This window comes from Anopheles aquasalis, chromosome 3 (genome assembly GCF_943734665.1).
Source record: "Anopheles aquasalis chromosome 3, idAnoAquaMG_Q_19, whole genome shotgun sequence".
Lineage (NCBI taxonomy): Eukaryota > Metazoa > Arthropoda > Insecta > Diptera > Culicidae > Anopheles > Anopheles aquasalis.
In genome coordinates, this window is record NC_064878.1 from 33,659,096 (window position 1) to 33,676,933 (window position 17,838).

The following is a 17,838-nucleotide window of genomic DNA, read 5'->3' on the forward strand; positions in this document are numbered from 1 at the left end:
TTGAGTGATTTTTTTTGTGTCACACCCTAAACTGGTTATTCTAACTTAAAATTCAATTTACCGATTTTTGCTGCATTCAAATTTAAAAAAAACCATATAACGAAATAAGCATTGTACAAGATAAAAAAACCATTGCACAACATTCATTGAATAAGATAAAAATATACATATAATTGTTACATGCGAAAACTTAACCGTTTCGGAGCAATTGCGTCGTGAGTGGATTTTTATTTGTGCCGGTCACTGTAAGAACAAACAATTTGAATGGTCTTCCCACCCATGAGCATGACAACAATCAAGTTTTTCTTCCATGTTGCCCAAGAAATATGTTTTTAGACATTTATGCTACTACCGTTACGTAATACTAGACGAATATTTACTTTTACGTACGTAATATTTACTTTTGTTTAACTTCGATCTAGCAATTAATTGTTATTTTTCGGGAAAGATTCCAACCTTTTAAATGCCGCATCTTTAATGGTGTCTTTCACGATTAGTATTGAGTTTTCAACTGATAAGTTACATTCAGACGACAGCGAATACCGGGAGAACTTCGCGCTGCAAAATTCGCAAAAACATTGAGAAAAGTACGAACTTCTAAAGTAGCTGCCAAATGAGGTGTGATCGTTCAGCAAGACGACAGCGAGAATTTCTCGACGCGAGTTTACGAATTTGTAAAACTGCGTCTACACAACGTCGAATGTTGAAGAATTTCTCGACGAGAAATTCTTATTTTTACGTCATCCCATACAAATCCACAAAAACATAAATGCACGTGTAGCGCGCGATAACACAGCGAACAAGCGAGAACTTCAGAAAAAGCTGGCGAAGTTCTGGCGAAGCTCTGGCGAAGAAAAACGTATTCGCGCGAATACTTTGGTGTCGTGTAGACGGAGTTTAACTGTTGTTGTGCACTGAACGTTTCGTTTGTCGTTTGACGAAGAGCTACAGTTTTCGCGAAAACTTTATGCATCAAGATGTTTTAAAGTTTCTGGCACACGGTAAAAAATAAATATCTACGTCTCTAAAAAATGCATATATATTAGGTTGGCCAATAAGTCTTTTCGTATTTTTGGTAAAACTTCAAAGGGATATATTTTTAGTTTCGAGCAACTTTATTCAACGAAATATAATTCATTTTGGTTAACCACCTTTTGCCATTTTTCAGCTAAAGACATAATTCCTTTAGCGTAAAAACTCCGTGATTTATCGTTAAAAAACTGGGACACGAAGTTTTTACATGCTTCTCTTGAAGCCAGCGGTACTCCACTAAGGGAGTTTTGCATAGAACGAAACAAGTGGTAATCCGATGGTGTAAGGTCTGGGCTATATGGAGAATGCATCAAAACTACCGAGTCAGGCTCTCCCAGTTTTTGCCGAGTCATCAAAGATATGTCTGGTCTAGCGTTGTCATGATGGATGACGATACCCTTTCTGTTGACCAATTCTGGCCTGTTTTTCTCGATTGCTTGCTTCAATCTCATCAATTGGTCACAGTAAAGTCTAGAATCAAGAGTTTGACCATGCTGGAGTAGCTCATAATGAATGATTCCACTCCAAGCCCACCAAACGCACAGCATAACCTTCCGCGGCGTCATCCTGGCTTTGGAACTGTTTGTGTAGCTTCTGCATTCTTGCACCATGATCTTTTTCACACGTTATTGTCGTATTTGATCCACTTTTCATGTCCTATTATCATTCGCTTCAGAAACGGTTCGATTTCATTTCGTTTCAGCAAAGAATCGCAGATGTTAATTCGGTTCAATAAATTTTTCACAGACAATTCATGCGGTATCCAAACATCAAGCTTTTTTTTGTAGCCACCCTTTTTTAAATGGTTCAAAACCATTTTATGGTGAACTAGTCGTTCCCGGCAAACTTCGTTCTGCCATTCGACTCTTGAGGCCTATATTTAAGATGCTGAATGTATAGTTTATAATGCAACATAATAATGGAAACGGTTTTTACTGTTCTGATGCTTCCAATGATATTGATGACCAACATCCAATAATTGCCATCACAATCGGGGAGTTTCGAAACTATTTTTTTGGGAAATGTTAAAACACCTCATCCATCTTCCCTTTTTCAACACACGACATTTCATTGTAGGGGATCGTAGAACCATATAGCAATGTGGCACGATGTAAATGAACCACGGGAGGATTCGCATTTGTTTCACATCCTGATCTTGATTGCATTGCTACCTTCATCTTTCACTATCATTAATCCTTTCTTATTGTTCTTGAGATCTTGATTTCGATTTTCAGACATACGCAATTGATGCTGAAAACATGTTTGATGCTGAAAACATGCTTGAGCACTCCTTTACTCGATCATTTAATTGAAGGCATTTTTTCTGTCTATAAAATGGCTCAACTAAAATCAGATAATTTTCTTTTTACCACAATTAGTTCTTGATGTACTCGCTGTAGTTTTTATTCAAATCAAAATAATTACCAAACTTAAGAATGAGTGAAATCGGCCCATCCGTTCTCAAGTTATGGGCGTACAAACTTTCGTGTTTGTAATTTACAGGGTGTTCCATTTTTAAATTCCGATAGTAAATTGAAATTAAACACACTTAGAATTCGAATTTCGATGAAACTTTTACATCAAATTAAAGTTTATTTTATGCCATTTTTGTGAAATACAACTTCATTCAAATGCTCATGACGCACACCTTGTTTCGGAACAGGTGATTTTTGATGACTTTTTGGCACATATGGGGCGGTATCTCGGCCATAACTTCACGAAAGTTGTCTTTCAAATGTTCAAAAGTTTGCGGAGAGTCGGCATAGACACGGTCTTTCACATAACCCCACAAAAAAAAGTCTAACGGGTTCAAATCGCAAGATCTGGACGGCCAATTGGCATCACCAAAACGCGAAATTATGCGTCTCTTAAATTTCGTTCACAATATGGCCATGTTCGGCCGTGTTGGGTTGCACGTGGCGCCGTCCTGCTTAAACCACATGTCATCTGCATCCATATCTTCAATCTCAGGCAAAAAAATCGGTTAACATGCGGCCATAGTGCTCATCATTCACAATTACCGTCTCGCCGTCGTCATTTTCAAATAAATAAGGCCCGATGAGTACGACGCACATTACGATGGTGTACAGGTCTCAAAATACCCGCTACGGATCCAGATTGTTCGAATTTACGCACTACATTATCAATTGTGTGCTCTGTAGGCCGTCCATGACGACCAGAATCCGTCCGTAATGCTCAAAAAACATTTGCCGATTTTTCATCATTTTTATAGTATAATTTAACAAAATTAACACGTTGTGCGATGCTAACACGATCCATATTGTAAAATGGCAGACATTCAACTAACGATATGACGTTTTGGTTAACAGCTATGGCAAACGGTTGTCAGCGCAGGGCTCAATACTTTCGGAAGCCCGAAATGGAACGCCCTGTATATATATAGATGTTTAGGTGCTTATTCTGTAACTTTCGATTGCGATGGCCTCAGGCGTTCGATGATTCATGCGAATTTCGAAACGTTTCGAAAACAATAAACAATTCAAAATGACAGTTTGAAGTAAAAAAACTGTTAATTAACTTGTTTTTTTCGGTATAAAAACGACTTAATCTTTGTAATAATAGTATACGATTAGCAGAAAGAAAATATTGAAGCACAATCAGGACGCTATAACTGTTTTTCAGATGCTCGATGCTCGATGTAAACAGAACGCCAGCTGTCGACCACAAAAATGCACTCGACATGCAAGCGATCGTGAACACCAAATGAACATAAAATGAACCAAATGAATCGAACGCCTGAGGCCATCGTAATCGAAAGTTACAGAATAAGCACCTTAGTTCCTTAGCGATGTCCCGGCTGCTTATGTAACGATCCTGGTCTAACCTTTCAATAATTTAATCGACTTTAGCAACGATAGGTCGACCAGAGCGAGGTGCATCTTTCACATCAAAATTTTCGGAACGGAAGCGAGCGAACCATCGTTTTGCCTCGCGATCTGATACAGCATCGTCTCCGTAATCACTATACAAATTTTGATTCGGAGCGACGCCGAGCGAGACCGCAAATCACCATCTATGACGTGAGCGCGAACGAGAAGGGAGAGTAACACCGAGGAAAGAGATGCCAACTCACAAAAGAAGCAAGTGCGAGCGGGAAAGGGAGAGCGTCACGCTGAGCGTTACTCGAGTGAAGCCAAGTGAAGAAAGACTGCGCGAGTGCAGAGCGTGCTGTGGTGGAGAAACCATAGAGAGCGAATCGCGCAGGCAACTTGGTTTTTCAGAAACGTGCGCATGAAATGGTAAAGCTAAAAATGCATCCAATGAATGATTTTGACTCACGAAAATGAATGGAAAACCCCATTTTACTGATATTCCCGATTTGATTTTCCCCTGGCAAGGCATAATGGGACAAGCAAACGGCACTGCACTTGCCGTATGCGACCACGGCGGTCAGAGAGTGCACGAGCATAAGGCGCACGGGAGAGCAGAGCGCGCCTTGGTGGAGAGCGAATGGCTTAAGCAGCTTGGTTTTCCAAAAACGTGCGCGTGAAATGGAAAAGCAAAAAAATGCATCCGATGATTATTTTATCGATACATTGCCGATCGATATCGATATGTTGCCACTTTGCAGGCCAGTGGCAACATATAATGGCCTAATGGAACAAGCAAACAATCAAGAGACTCGGTGTATGCGCCAGAATGGAATCGCGGTAGGAATGGTTTACTGTCCTTTCCTCAAATGGAATCGCACTGTTTAAGTAATCTTATGGCTTATGGTCGATTGCTAATTGATCAGATTTATCAGCATTTAGGGATCGATCTATTTCGATGCACGCGACTCGAGAGATTTGGGGAAACAATGCAAATGAAATGGCTCGAATGGCTCCCAACTGACGCAAATCTTAACTACACTCGATTCAACTCGATATGCAGAACCGAACCCGACATACTAAGGCCACTATATTAACGCGGCACCGATCCTGTACCATTAAGTCGCTGGCCGTCAAGGCATAATGCCACAGGCAAACGCGCACTGCACTCGCTGCATGCGACAAAATAAAATCGCGGTAGGAACCCGAAGCCAATCGAAGATTGTTGTGGCTCTGATGTTGTCTCACGTGCTTTTGCCATGGGCAATGCATGCCACTGCAAAATATTATCGGCAGGTTTCGGCTGTTCGGTGGATATGCTGTAGGGCTGTTTGATTATCGCCAGATCGTACCGAAGACAACGGCTAATCAAATGATGAAATAAACCATTACAGCATGTGTTAAGATCAAGGGTAAAATTATGCTCTTCGAAAATCAAAAAGATGAGCCAGACAGCCATCAACGGCAGCATTGTGGATTGGCTACCGATTAGGAAAGCGATTAGGAAATGGTTCACCTTTCCGGTATCGAGGTGCACTGAAAAAAATTGAGGCGTATAAATAGACACGATCGCTCAGCGGCAAAGCTTAACGGGAGCTGGTCAATGGGACTCGCCTGCTTTACTATTCCATACGGTGACAACTTGCAGGACCTGGACCTGAACCGGGAGGCAATGGCAATCAACCTGGCCCAAGGTCAGTCACTGCACCACTTTGGCCGCTGAAGAATATGATCACGGCTTAATCTTACATCGATTCACGAGAGCCCTTCCTCCGGTGACATCGCGAGCAAACGCTCGGAATTGTAAGGAATCAAATTGTAAATGAGTCAACATGGAAATGGTTAAAATGGAATGGAGGGACATGTTTGATTGTTTGGTGAGAAATGGAAAAGGAATAATTGCAAACAATCATTTTTTCAAACGAGGCTCTGTAACCGGGCGGTTTAGCTATCAGAGCACATGGCTGGGAGTTGGCTTAGCAACCGCTGCATTCGCCAGCAGCAATGTTAATGTCATGATGCCCACATTTGGCTTGAATGATAGAAAAATTGTGTAGCCATCAACTGTGAACCCTTTTAAGAAATTGTGATAACAATACCGTTAAAATTGATGGTTTACTTTTACAAAAAACCTTCATTCAACATGGATAACATTAGAATGATATGGAAGAGCATTTCTGTATGCTAGGGAAAGAGAATTACAATGAAATTCAAAATAATCCTGCTTTCGTGCGTAGCTCTGTAACCGGGCCTTTTACCTAGTCACTATACAAATTTTGATTGGGAGTAACGCCGAGCGAGACCGCAAATGACCATCTATGACGTGAGCGCGAACGAGAAGGGAGAGTAACACCGAGGAAAGAGATGCCAACTCACAAAAGAAGCAAGTGCGAGCGGGAAAGGGAGAGCGTCACGCTGAGCGTTACTCGAGTGAAGCCAAGCGAAGAAAGACTGCGCGAGTGCAGAGCGTGCTGTGGTGGAGAAACCATAGAGAGCGAATCGCGCAGGCAACTTGGTTTTTCAGAAACGTGCGCATGAAATGGTAAAGCTAAAAATGCATCCAATGAATGATTTTGACTCACGAAAATGAATGGAAAACCCCATTTTACTGATATTTCCGATTTGATTTTCGTGAAAATCGATTAGGGCAACGACTAGCAAGGCATAATGGGACAAGCAAACGGGCACTGCACTTGCCGTATGCGACCACGGCGGTCAGAGAGTGCGCGAGCATAAGGCGCACGGGAGAGCAGAGCGCGCCTTGGTGGAGAGCGATTGGCTTAAGCAGCTTGGTTTTCCAAAAACGTGAGCGTGAAATGGAAAAGCAAAAAAATGCATCCGATGATTATTTTATCGATATATTGCCGATCGATATCGAAATGTTGCCACTGGCCTGCAAGGCCTAATGGAACAAGCAAACAATCAAGAGACTCGGTGTATGCGCCAGAATGGAATCGCGGTAGGAATGGTTTACTGTCCTTTCCTCAAATGGAACCGCACTGTTTAAGTAATCTTATGGCTTATGGTTGATTGCTAATTGATCAGATTTATCAGCATTCGCAGCATCAGCATCAGATCTAATTCGATGCACGTGACTCGAGAGATTTGGGGAAACAATGCAAATGAAAAGGCTCGAATCTCACAACTGACGCAAATCTTAACTACACTCGATTTAACTCGATATGCAGAACCGAACCCGACATACTAAGGCCACTATATTATCGCGGCACCGATCCTGTACCATTAAGTCGCTGGCCGTCAAGGCATAATGCCACAGGCAAACGCGCACTGCACTCGCTGCATGCGACAAAATACAATCGCGGTAGGAGGAATGGTTCACTGTCCGTCTGCGATTGCTTCTATGCTATCAGAACGGTCCTGCCCGCCTCGATGGGCCAGATATTACACCTGGACCTGATAGAAGCTCCTGTTACTAAAGAGTCATCTTTGCATTCCTTGCATTAGAACCCGAAGCCAATTGAAGATTGTTCTGGCTCTGATGTTGTCTCACGTGCTTTTGCCATGGGCAATGCATGCCACTGCAAAATATTATCGGCAGGTTTCGGATGTTCGGTGGATATGCTGTAGGGCTGTTTGATTATCACTAGATCGTACCAAAGACAACGGCTAATCAAATGATGAAACAAACCATTACAACATGTGTTAGGATCAAGAGCAAATTATGCTCTTCGAAAATCAAGAAGATGGGCCAGACAGCCATCAACGGCAGCATTGTGGAGTGGCTACCGATTAGGAAAGCGATTAGGAAATGGTTCACCTTTCCATTATCGAGGTGCACTGAAAAAAATTGAGGTGATATACATAGACACGGATGCGCCAAAGCCAAACGGGTGATGGGCAATGAGACGCGCCTGCTTTACTGTTCCATAGGGTAATAACTTGCAGGACCTGGACCTGGACCTGGAGGCAATGACAATCAACCTGGCCCCAGGTCAATCGCTGCACCACGTCGGCCGCTAAAGAATTTGATCATGGCTTAATCTTACATCGATTCACGAGAGCCCTTCCTACGGTGACATCGCGAGCAAACGCTCGGAATTGTCAAATTGAATCGGAATCAAATTGAAAATGAGTCAACATGGAAATGGTTAAAATGGAATGGAGGGACATGTTTGATTGTTTGGTGAGAAAAGGAAAAGGAATAATTTCAAACTATCATTTTTTCAAACGAGGCTCTGTAACCGGGCGGTTTAGCTATCAGAGCATGGCTGGGAGTTGGCTTAGCAACCGCTGCATTCGCCAGCAGCAATGTTCATGCCGTGAAGATAACAAAAATGTGTAGCTATCGAGCATCCTTGATAAAGTAGAGATGGGTAACATTAGAATGACATGGAAGAGCATTTTTGTATACTAGGGAAAGGGAAAAATAATGAAATTCAAAATAATCCTGCTTTCGTGAGTAGCTCTGTAACCGGGCCGCTTACCTAGTCACTATACAAATTTTGATTGGGAGTAACGCTGAGCGAGACCGCAAATGACCATCTATGACGTTGGCGGGAACGAGATGGGGATACTGACGCCGAGCGAGACCGCAAATGACCATCTATGACGTGAGCGCGAACGAGAAGGGGATACTGACGCCGAGCGAGATGCAAAAAATGGGTATTCAACGAGCGCGAGCGAGACAAAATTCCGCGCGCGATATTTCCCCACCGCTCGAAGCGAGAGTACGCGAGTGCAGAGCGTGCTGTGGAGGAGAAACCAGAGAGCGAATGGCGCAGGCAACTTGGTTTTTCAGAAACGTGCGCGTGAAATCGAAAAGCGAAAAATGCATCCAATGAATGATTTTGACCAACGAAAATGAATGGAAAACCCCATTTTACTGATATGTCCGATTTGATTTTCGTGAAAATCGGTTAGGGCACTGACTGGCAAGGCATAATGGTACAAGCAAACGGGCACTGCACTTGCCGTATGCGACCACGGCGGTCAGAGAGTGCGCGAGCATAAGGCGCACGGGAGAGCAGAGCACCCAGGCGCGCTCTGCTCTCCCGTGCGCCTTATGCTCGCGCACTCTCTGCGCGATTAGCCCAGACAGCCGGAGAGCGAATGGCTCAAGCAGCTTGGTTTTTCAAAAACGTGCGCGTGAAATGGAAAAGCAAAAAAATGCATCCAATGATTATTTTATCGATATATTGCCGATCGATATCGATATGTTGCTACTGGCCTGCAAGGCCTAATGGAACAAGCAAACAATCAAGAGACTCGGTGTATGCGCCAGAATGGAATCGCGGTAGGAATGGTTTACTATCCTTTCCTCAAATGGAACCGCACTGTTTAAGTAATCTTATGGCTTATGCTCAATTGCTAATTGATCAGATTTATCAGCATTCGCAGCATCAGCATCAGATCTATTTCGATGCACGCGACTCGAGAGATTTGGGGAAACAATGTAAATGAAATGGCTCGAATCTCCCAACTTACTCAAATCTTGAAATACATCTCGATTCATCTCGATATGAGGAAACGAACCGGAAGAACTAAGGCCACTACATTATCGCAGCATAAGATCGGTACGTTAAGCCGCTGGCCGTGCCACAGGCAAACGCGCCACATAATGCCACAGGCAAACGCACACTGGACTCGCTGCATACGGCAAAATACAATCGCGGTAGGAGGAATGGTTTACTGTCCGTCTGCGATTGCTTCTATGCTATCAGAACGGTCCTGCCCGCCTCGATGGGCCAGATATTACACCTGGAACTGATAGAAGCTCCTGTTCCTAAAGAGTCATCTTTGCATTCCTTGCATTACAACCCGAAGCCAATCGAAGATTGTTCTGGCTCTGATGTTGTCTCACGTGCTTTTGTCATGGGCAATGGTTTCGGCTGTTCGGTGGATATGCTGTAGGGATGTTTGATTATCGCCAGATCGTACCGAAGACAACGGCTAATCAAATGATGAAACAAACCATTACAGCATGTGCTAGGATCAAGGGTAAAATTATGCTCTTCGGAAATCAAAAAGATGGGCCAGATTAGTAAAGCGATTAGCAATTGGTTCACCTTTCCGGTATCGAGGTGCACTGAAAGCGGCAAAGCTGAACGGGTGTTGGGCAATGGGACGCGCCTGCATTACTGTTCCATACGGTGACAACTTGCAGGACCTGGACCTGAACCGGGAGGCAATGACAATCAACCTGGCCCAAGGTCAGTCGCTGCACCACGATAGCCCTTCCTCCGGTGACATAACGAGCAAACGCTCGGAATTGTAAGGAATCAAATTGTAAATGAGTCAACATGGAAATGGTTAAAATGGAATGGAGGGACATGTTTGATTGTTTGGTGAGAAATGGAAAAGGAATAATTTCAAACAATCATTTTTTCAAACGAGGCTCTGTAACCGGCCGGTTTAGCTATCAGAGCACATGGCTGGGAGTTGGCTTAGCAACCGCTGCATTCGCCAGCAGCAATGTTCATGCCGTGAAGATAACAAAAATGTGTAGCTATCGAGTCTCTTTGATAAAGTAGAGATGGGTAACATTAGAATCACATGGAGAGGCATTTTTGTATGCTAGGGAAAAAGAAAAATAGTGAAATTCAAAATAATCCTGCGTAGCTCTGTAACCGGGCCGCTTACCTAGTCACTATACAAATTTTAGTCCGGAGTAACGCTGAGCGAGACCGCAAATGACCATCTACGACGTGAGCGCGAACGAGAAGGGGAGAGCGACGCCGAGCGAGATGCAATACATGTGCATTCAACGAGCGCGAGCGAGACAAAATTCCGCGCGCGATATTTCCCTACCGCTCGAAGCGAGAGTACGCGAGCGTACAGTAGGCGAGAGGAAAAAAACGCGCGAGTGCAGAGCGTGCTGTGGAGGAGAAACCAGAGAGTGAATGGCGCAGGCAACTTGGTTTTTCAAAAACGTGCGCGTGAAATGGAAAAGCAAAAAAATGCATCCAATGACAATTTTATCGAAATATTGCCGATCGATATCGATATTTTGCTACTGGCCTGCAAGGCCTAATGGAACAATCAAACAATCAAGAGACCCGGTGTATGCGCCAGAATGGAATCACGGTAGGAATGGTTTACTGTCCTTTCCTCAAATGGAACAGCACTGCTTAAGTAATCTTATGGCTTATGCTCGATTGCTAATTGATCAGATTTATCAGCATTTAGGGATCGATCGATTTCGATGCACGCGACTCGAGAGATTTGGGGAAACAATGCAAATGAAATGGCTCGAATCTCCCAACTGACGTAAATCTTAACTACACTCGATTCAACTCGATATGCAGAACCGAACCCGATATACTAAGGCCACTATATTAAAGCGGCACCGATCCTGTACCATTAAATCGCTGGCCATCAAGGCATAATGCCACAGGCAAACGCGCACTGCACTCGCTGCTTGCGACAAAATAAAATCGCGGTAGGAACCCGAAGCCAATCGAAGATTGTTCTGGCTCTGATGTTGTCTCACGTGATTTTGCCATGGGCAATGCATGCCACTGCAAAATATTATCGGCAGGTTTCGGCTGTTCGGTGGATATGCTGTAGGGCTGTTTGATTATCGCCAGATCGTACCGAGGACAACGGCTAATCAAATGATGAAACAAACCATTACAGCATGTGTTAGGATCAAGGGTAAAATTATGCTCTTCGGAAATCAAAAAGATGGGCCAGACAGCCATCAACGGCAGCATTGTGGAGTGGCTACCGATTAGGAAAGCGATTAGGAAATGGTTCACCTTTCCGGTATCGAGGTGCACTGACAAAAATTGAGGCGATATACATAGACACGGATGCGCCAAAGCCAAACGGGTGATGGGCAATGAGACGCGCCTGCTTTACTGTTCCATAGGGTAATAACTTGCAGGACCTGGACCTGGACCTGGAGGCAATGACAATCAACCTGGCCCCAGGTCAATCGCTGCACCACGTCGGCCGCTAAAGAATTTGATCATGGCTTAATCTTACATCGATTCACGAGAGCCCTTCCTACGGTGACATCGCGAGCAAACGCTCGGAATTGTCAAATTGAATCGGAATCAAATTGAAAATGAGTCAACATGGAAATGGTTAAAATGGAATGGAGGGACATGTTTGATTGTTTGGTGAGAAAAGGAAAAGGAATAATTTCAAACTATCATTTTTTCAAACGAGGCTCTGTAACCGGGCGGTTTAGCTATCAGAGCATGGCTGGGAGTTGGCTTAGCAACCGCTGCATTCGCCAGCAGCAATGAGCATTTATGTATGCTAGGGAAAGAGAATTACAATGAAATTCAAAATAATTCTGCTTTCGTGTATCGCCCTGTAACCGGGCCGCTTACCTAGTCTTCACAAATTTCGTTGGTGGCTTGCGTGGAATTTTTTCTATTTTTACGGATAAATTTCAAAATACAGCAAATTTCATCACTATTTTCACATATCTTTGAACAGGTATAACTTTTTGCCCACTGTTCCAAATTCTAGTTTGTTTTGATTAAAAGATACATCAAATGTCACTTAAAACAACGTGGTATGATATGACATAATGTGATTGATAACGGTGGAGATAGACGACTCCAAAGCCATCTATTGCCAAAATACGAAAAGGCTTATTGGCCAACCTAATATATAACAGGTGGTTCAACTAGTCCTCCGTTGACACAGAACATTTTCTTCTGTTAAGACTTAAGAGCGCGCGCCATGCAAATTCTCCTCTGTTAAACATTAACAGGAGCGAATTCGAGCTTCTGCAACGCGACTTGAATTCCTTCCTGTTAATGTTTAACAGGGGAGAATTTGTATGGCGCGCGCTCCTGTTAAGCCCTTAACAGGAGAGAGAAAATGTGGTTTGTCAACAGGGTCTTTGGCCTCAAATGTAGAAGGTGACACAAAATTTTTATCCTTATGATTTTTCGATACTTCCAACCTTCAAACAACCTTGCAAAATTATCAAGTCATTCTGTTTATAATTACCCAAGTTATTGACGTTCAAGTGACGCTACTTTTGTGTTAAGAAAAATTATGTGAAAAAACTATCAATCATCAACTCATCTGTGATTTGAGTAGTTTCTCACTAGCAGTAATAAAAACAGTAATAATATCAACTCGTATCATTATTGATTGGTATTGGTGAGATGTGCTTAAATTGTAATTATCGCATTTTTACGTGCATTACTACATAGATACACGCATTTTGTAGTTTCGATCCGTCCAGTTAGTATAAGACCACTTCAAATTTTCTTCAAAAACAATCTTATTTTTGCTTGCAATAAATAGTCAACTGAAAAAAACTGCTTACCTTTAGCGTTACTCGTATCTATAAGGATTCCCCAGATGTTTTCAATATGATTTAAATCTGGGGAACGAGCAGACCAATCGAGCAAATCAATTTTAAGATCCTTCATCTAATGTGTCGCGTGTGGATAGTGCCGCCATCCTGTTGATAAATATTTTTTTCGACCGGTTGGTGATCAAAGATGGGACTGAATAGCCTTCCAGAACCTTAATACAATCTTTGCACTTCATTTTGAATGACGTGAAAGTCAGCTTGAGCTTCCCACCAGCGTAACGTCCTAACCAAACCATACAAGAGCCTCCATTAAAGTTGCAGGTGGAAAAAATGCTCTTCTTTCCTTAACCTAGATGTTCCCCAGATTTTTTCCTGTTACTTGAAATTTTCAACATGGTACTATTATCAGCAAATAAGCATAAATATACTTAAGTTCATGAAAAGTATGAAAGGGGTCGAAAAAAAAACAAAAACTCATTAATTTTATCTTCGTGGTCCATTTGGTCCATAGTACGTTTTCCTCATAATATAGCTATTCAGTAGCTACTGGTTGGAAGTCTCCAGTGATTCATGTGATCCATAACATTTCTCTATTATTTCTGCACACAAATACAACACATACGGTACATTTCATATTGGATTATCTTTTACAGCACCGGCACTGACCACGCTTTAGGGTCGTTGAAGGTGATGAGTCGGGCGAGATGGTCTGGTTGACGAGCTGGTGAAGGTGATGATCGAATGATTGTCAATAATTCATCAGATAAAGCTGAAGTGTCGGTGATCGTAACTTCAAACCTTATTTAGCCGGTGTGGATGGCATATACTGCCGAAAAGAACACCGTCCTCTGAATGCTGCTAGTTGCTTGTCAATTGTTACATTTTCATGTCAATTTTAGAATGTTTAGAACACATTTTCATTGCATTTGTAGAAGAACTTCTATCTCTCGATCCAACAATCTCGAATCGGAGTAATTTTATCGGTGTTACGGTTTTGTCTTCGTCTATCGACATCATGAAAATGACATAATGGTGGCCAAAACACATGTAATTGAATGTAATCGCAGGCACACGAATGTAATTGCAGATGACGTTTCGGTAAAACTTCTATGCGATTATGCCTGCCACACGAAGCGTTAACATTTTGGCATTACATTCTGAGTTTATACTACAGTTTACGCTTCATGTATCCCCGGCTTAACAGCAGGGATAAATCGCGCCAATAACCGATGAATCCATCTAGGCCATCTAAATTAAACTTTTTTTCGTCACTGTAAATTACTTGAAAAATTTTAAACATGTATTTTCGTACACAGATCACCGACATCGGTTTTAACTAAAATACTTGAGCATGTATACTTGAGCATGTGCTCAAGCTGGCTTTCACGTCATTCAAAATGAAGTGCAAATTGTATTAAGGTTCTGGAATACTGTTAGGTCCCATCTTTGATCTCCAACCGGTCGAACAAAATATTTTTCAACAGGATAGTGCCGCCATCCACACGCGACACATTAGATGAAGGATCTTAAAATTGATTTGCTCGATTGGTCTGCTCGTTCACCAGATTTAAATCATATTGAAAACATCTGGGGAATCTTTATAGATACGAGTTACGCTAAAGGAAAGCAGTTTTATTCAGTTGATGACCTCAAAAGTGCAATCCTAAAGGCATGGGAAGACTTAAAGCATTAATTGCTGAAAAAAGGTGTAAAGTAAGTTCTACAGGTTGTATATCGCAGCGGGAAAGTAACTCTTTATTGGTTGTATTATTTGTAAACTGCGACTATTTTTTGCAAGCAAAAATAAGATTGTTTTTGAAGAAAATTTGAAGTGGTCTTATACTAACTGGACTAATTGAAACTACAAAATGCGTGTATCTGTGTAGTATACTACTTACTTCTACTTGTGAGATCGCAATACAACTCGTACAACTCCGCCGTGTATCGGCTTCTCCATTGTCCCTTCTCACATACGGGGCCATATCCTTCTGAGTACTCTCCTCTCGAACGCGGATAAGAGGGCTTCGTCCGTTCTGGACAGTGTCCAAGTCTCAGAGGCGTATGTGAGTACTGGAACTATATACGTCGTATACAGTCCCAGCTTCGTCCTTTTCGACAGATTTTTCAGGTGAATAACTTTCCTCAGGCTGAAGTGGAGTCTATGCACGTATATACACGTGCATTTGTGTAGTATATGCACGTAAAATGTCATAATTACACTGTAAGCTCATCTTACCAATAGCAATCAATACTGATACGAGTTGAAATTATTACTGTTATAAGTAGTGAGAAACTACTCAAATCACAGGTGGTCTTATACTAGCTGGACGGAGTGTACTGGCGAACCAAGCAAACGTTCACTTCATGTTTGTGACTGTAGGACGAAAACACTCTCCTATATTTGATTCACCCTAGTATATATTTTATTCTTAAAAACAGCAAACTTATCCCAGGAAACTAATAGAAAGTGAAACTAACAAAGATGATTTAACGTATCTAAAGCATTCAAAAGATAAAACTATACCAGCGCCATACAAAAAAATCATGCTTATGTTCATGTTTTCACACATTACCTAGTTTAGTTTCCGTGTCCTACCTGATTTTCATGCCCTCTAATTGGATTGCAGTCGTCATCTGATTCATAACTCTCACTTTCCTCTTCAAACAAGGGTTCTAGCTTTCGTCTATAACATTTATAAAACCATTCAATAAAAATTAACTTTAAACGGTAATTTTATAAAATGCAATTCGAATTTGTACAGGGTTACTGATATGAAGTGTTACCCAATTCACACTGCTGAATCTTTCAGACCGCTCGTAATATCGACGCCAAAATTGTTTTAGTTATAGTTTAATATATTGTTTACAAGGCACCAAAAGCATTTGCGTCTATGTTTTGTAGATTTTTTTTTTATCGTGATGTAATTCAAACATATAGCTGTGATGGCGTTTATTTGGCTGGAAAATCATAACCTTAAGCTATACTTCGTGAGCTTAGTCACCTTAAAATGATCAAAATGTTTGTGTATCGCTCCATAAATCGATACCATCGATACCGATATATCAGCCGATATCGATACCGATATATCAGTACCATGATAGCATTACAAAACGCTATGGAAGTGGACCAAAACAAACCGCAACATCGCCAGAAATGATTCGGAAAGTGAAGGCCAGAATTCATCGAAATCCGCGTCCATAAAAAACTCGCAAAGGATATGAAAATTTCGATCGATCCTATGCAACCCATAATGAAAAATGATCTCAAGGTTGAGCCTTACAACTTCTCAAAAGCACACAATCTTACACCGCAGCAAAATAAAGTTCGGTGCGAACGAGCAAAGGAGTTGTTGCGCTTGCACGAACGTGGCGAATTTTCGAACATTGTGTTCTCCGATGAGAAAAATTTTCAAATTAATCTATCCATATCCTTTAAAAACGATCGTCATTACTTGATCGATGGTTTATACTTGAATTTGAGCCTAAGTACGGCCACTCGTAGCAATTTCCCATCGCAATAAATGGTTTGGACCGTTGTGACCGCTGATGGGCGTTCTTCAACTGTTTTCATCGATCCTGGAGTCAAATAGAAAGCGACACGTTATCGATAATATGTTTCAGAAGGCGCTTTAGAGCCGTGGACACGTAATCATTTCGGTCACAGACCATGGACGTTCCTACAAGACTCGGAATCGTCTCATAGAGCTCGTGCGAACCAAGAATGGTTAAAAAATCATGTTCCACACTTCATTTCGTCCACACATTTGATTTCGATTTCGCCAGACGCAAATCCGATGGACCATTCCGTCTGGTCCAAGTTAGAGAGCAAGGTAAAGACTAAAAAATAAGCCAGTATGGATGCGATAATGAAATCGATTGTACGAGAACGAGCCAAAATACCGTAAGATCACATTCGTGCAGCATCAATTTTTTTTTCAGACCGTTAGAAGGCTATAGTCGAGCCAAATGTGGCCACATCAAACTAAAGCGAATAGTTTCTGAAAATTTGATTATCTTAAAACAATTTTGTCTTTGAAATCAATACAAAATCCATTTCAAACAAAAAAGTTATAGTGTTTTGAATAGGTAACACTTCATGTCAGTAACCCTATATATCGATTTAGTCTAGGGAAAGTGTTAGGGTCTATCTATGAGGATTTTTATCTTTTTGGTTTCTATTTGATTGCTATGAAAAATCAAATAAACGTTCTAATAAAACTGTTTTGATTTAATAACGCTTGCGATCATAAGATTAGAAAATCTGTTACAGAGGGTTATAGGTAGAAAGTAACTTTTATGTTGTTTCGAAATAAAATGCTTACCTAGGTAGTAGTCCACGAACTGCACTGGCCGTCATAGGAGGTGCCATTAGAAGTTCGTCCATCATAAGCTCCGTGTCGTCGTCCCCAGTATAAGATGAAGAAGATTTCGTTGGAGACTAAAAAGTGCATAAAATTAAGAGATATGTCAGTTTCATTTAATATACAACTGTTAGTCAGGCGATCATTTAATTTCATTGCAAGAATATAAAATTATGCTTAATGAACTCTAAATTGTTTTACTGTAGCCTGAAATGCATGCATACGCATGACATATTTTTTATTTCTGGAATATAGAATTTATTTTCTTAATCCGATAATACTATTCAATTAATCGCCTATTCTACTATAACGGTAAAAAACCAAAGCAAAAAAAAATAATCAATTTTAGATGTTGATTATTTTAATT

At 41.5% G+C, this 17,838-nt stretch overlaps 1 protein-coding gene across 1 annotated transcript in view; it reads right to left on the reverse strand.

Moving 5' to 3' along the window:
- The window catches only part of LOC126575807 (uncharacterized), an 80,317-nt gene that overhangs the window by 8,480 nt on the left and 53,999 nt on the right, over nucleotides 1–17,838 (reverse strand). Inside the window, exons 16-17 of the mRNA XM_050236696.1 lie at nucleotides 17,433–17,548; nucleotides 15,707–15,794 (exon numbers count right to left, since the gene is read on the reverse strand). Coding sequence (XP_050092653.1) covers nucleotides 15,707–15,794; nucleotides 17,433–17,548 — 204 coding nt within the window. The remainder of the gene's footprint in view (nucleotides 1–15,706; nucleotides 15,795–17,432; nucleotides 17,549–17,838) is intronic.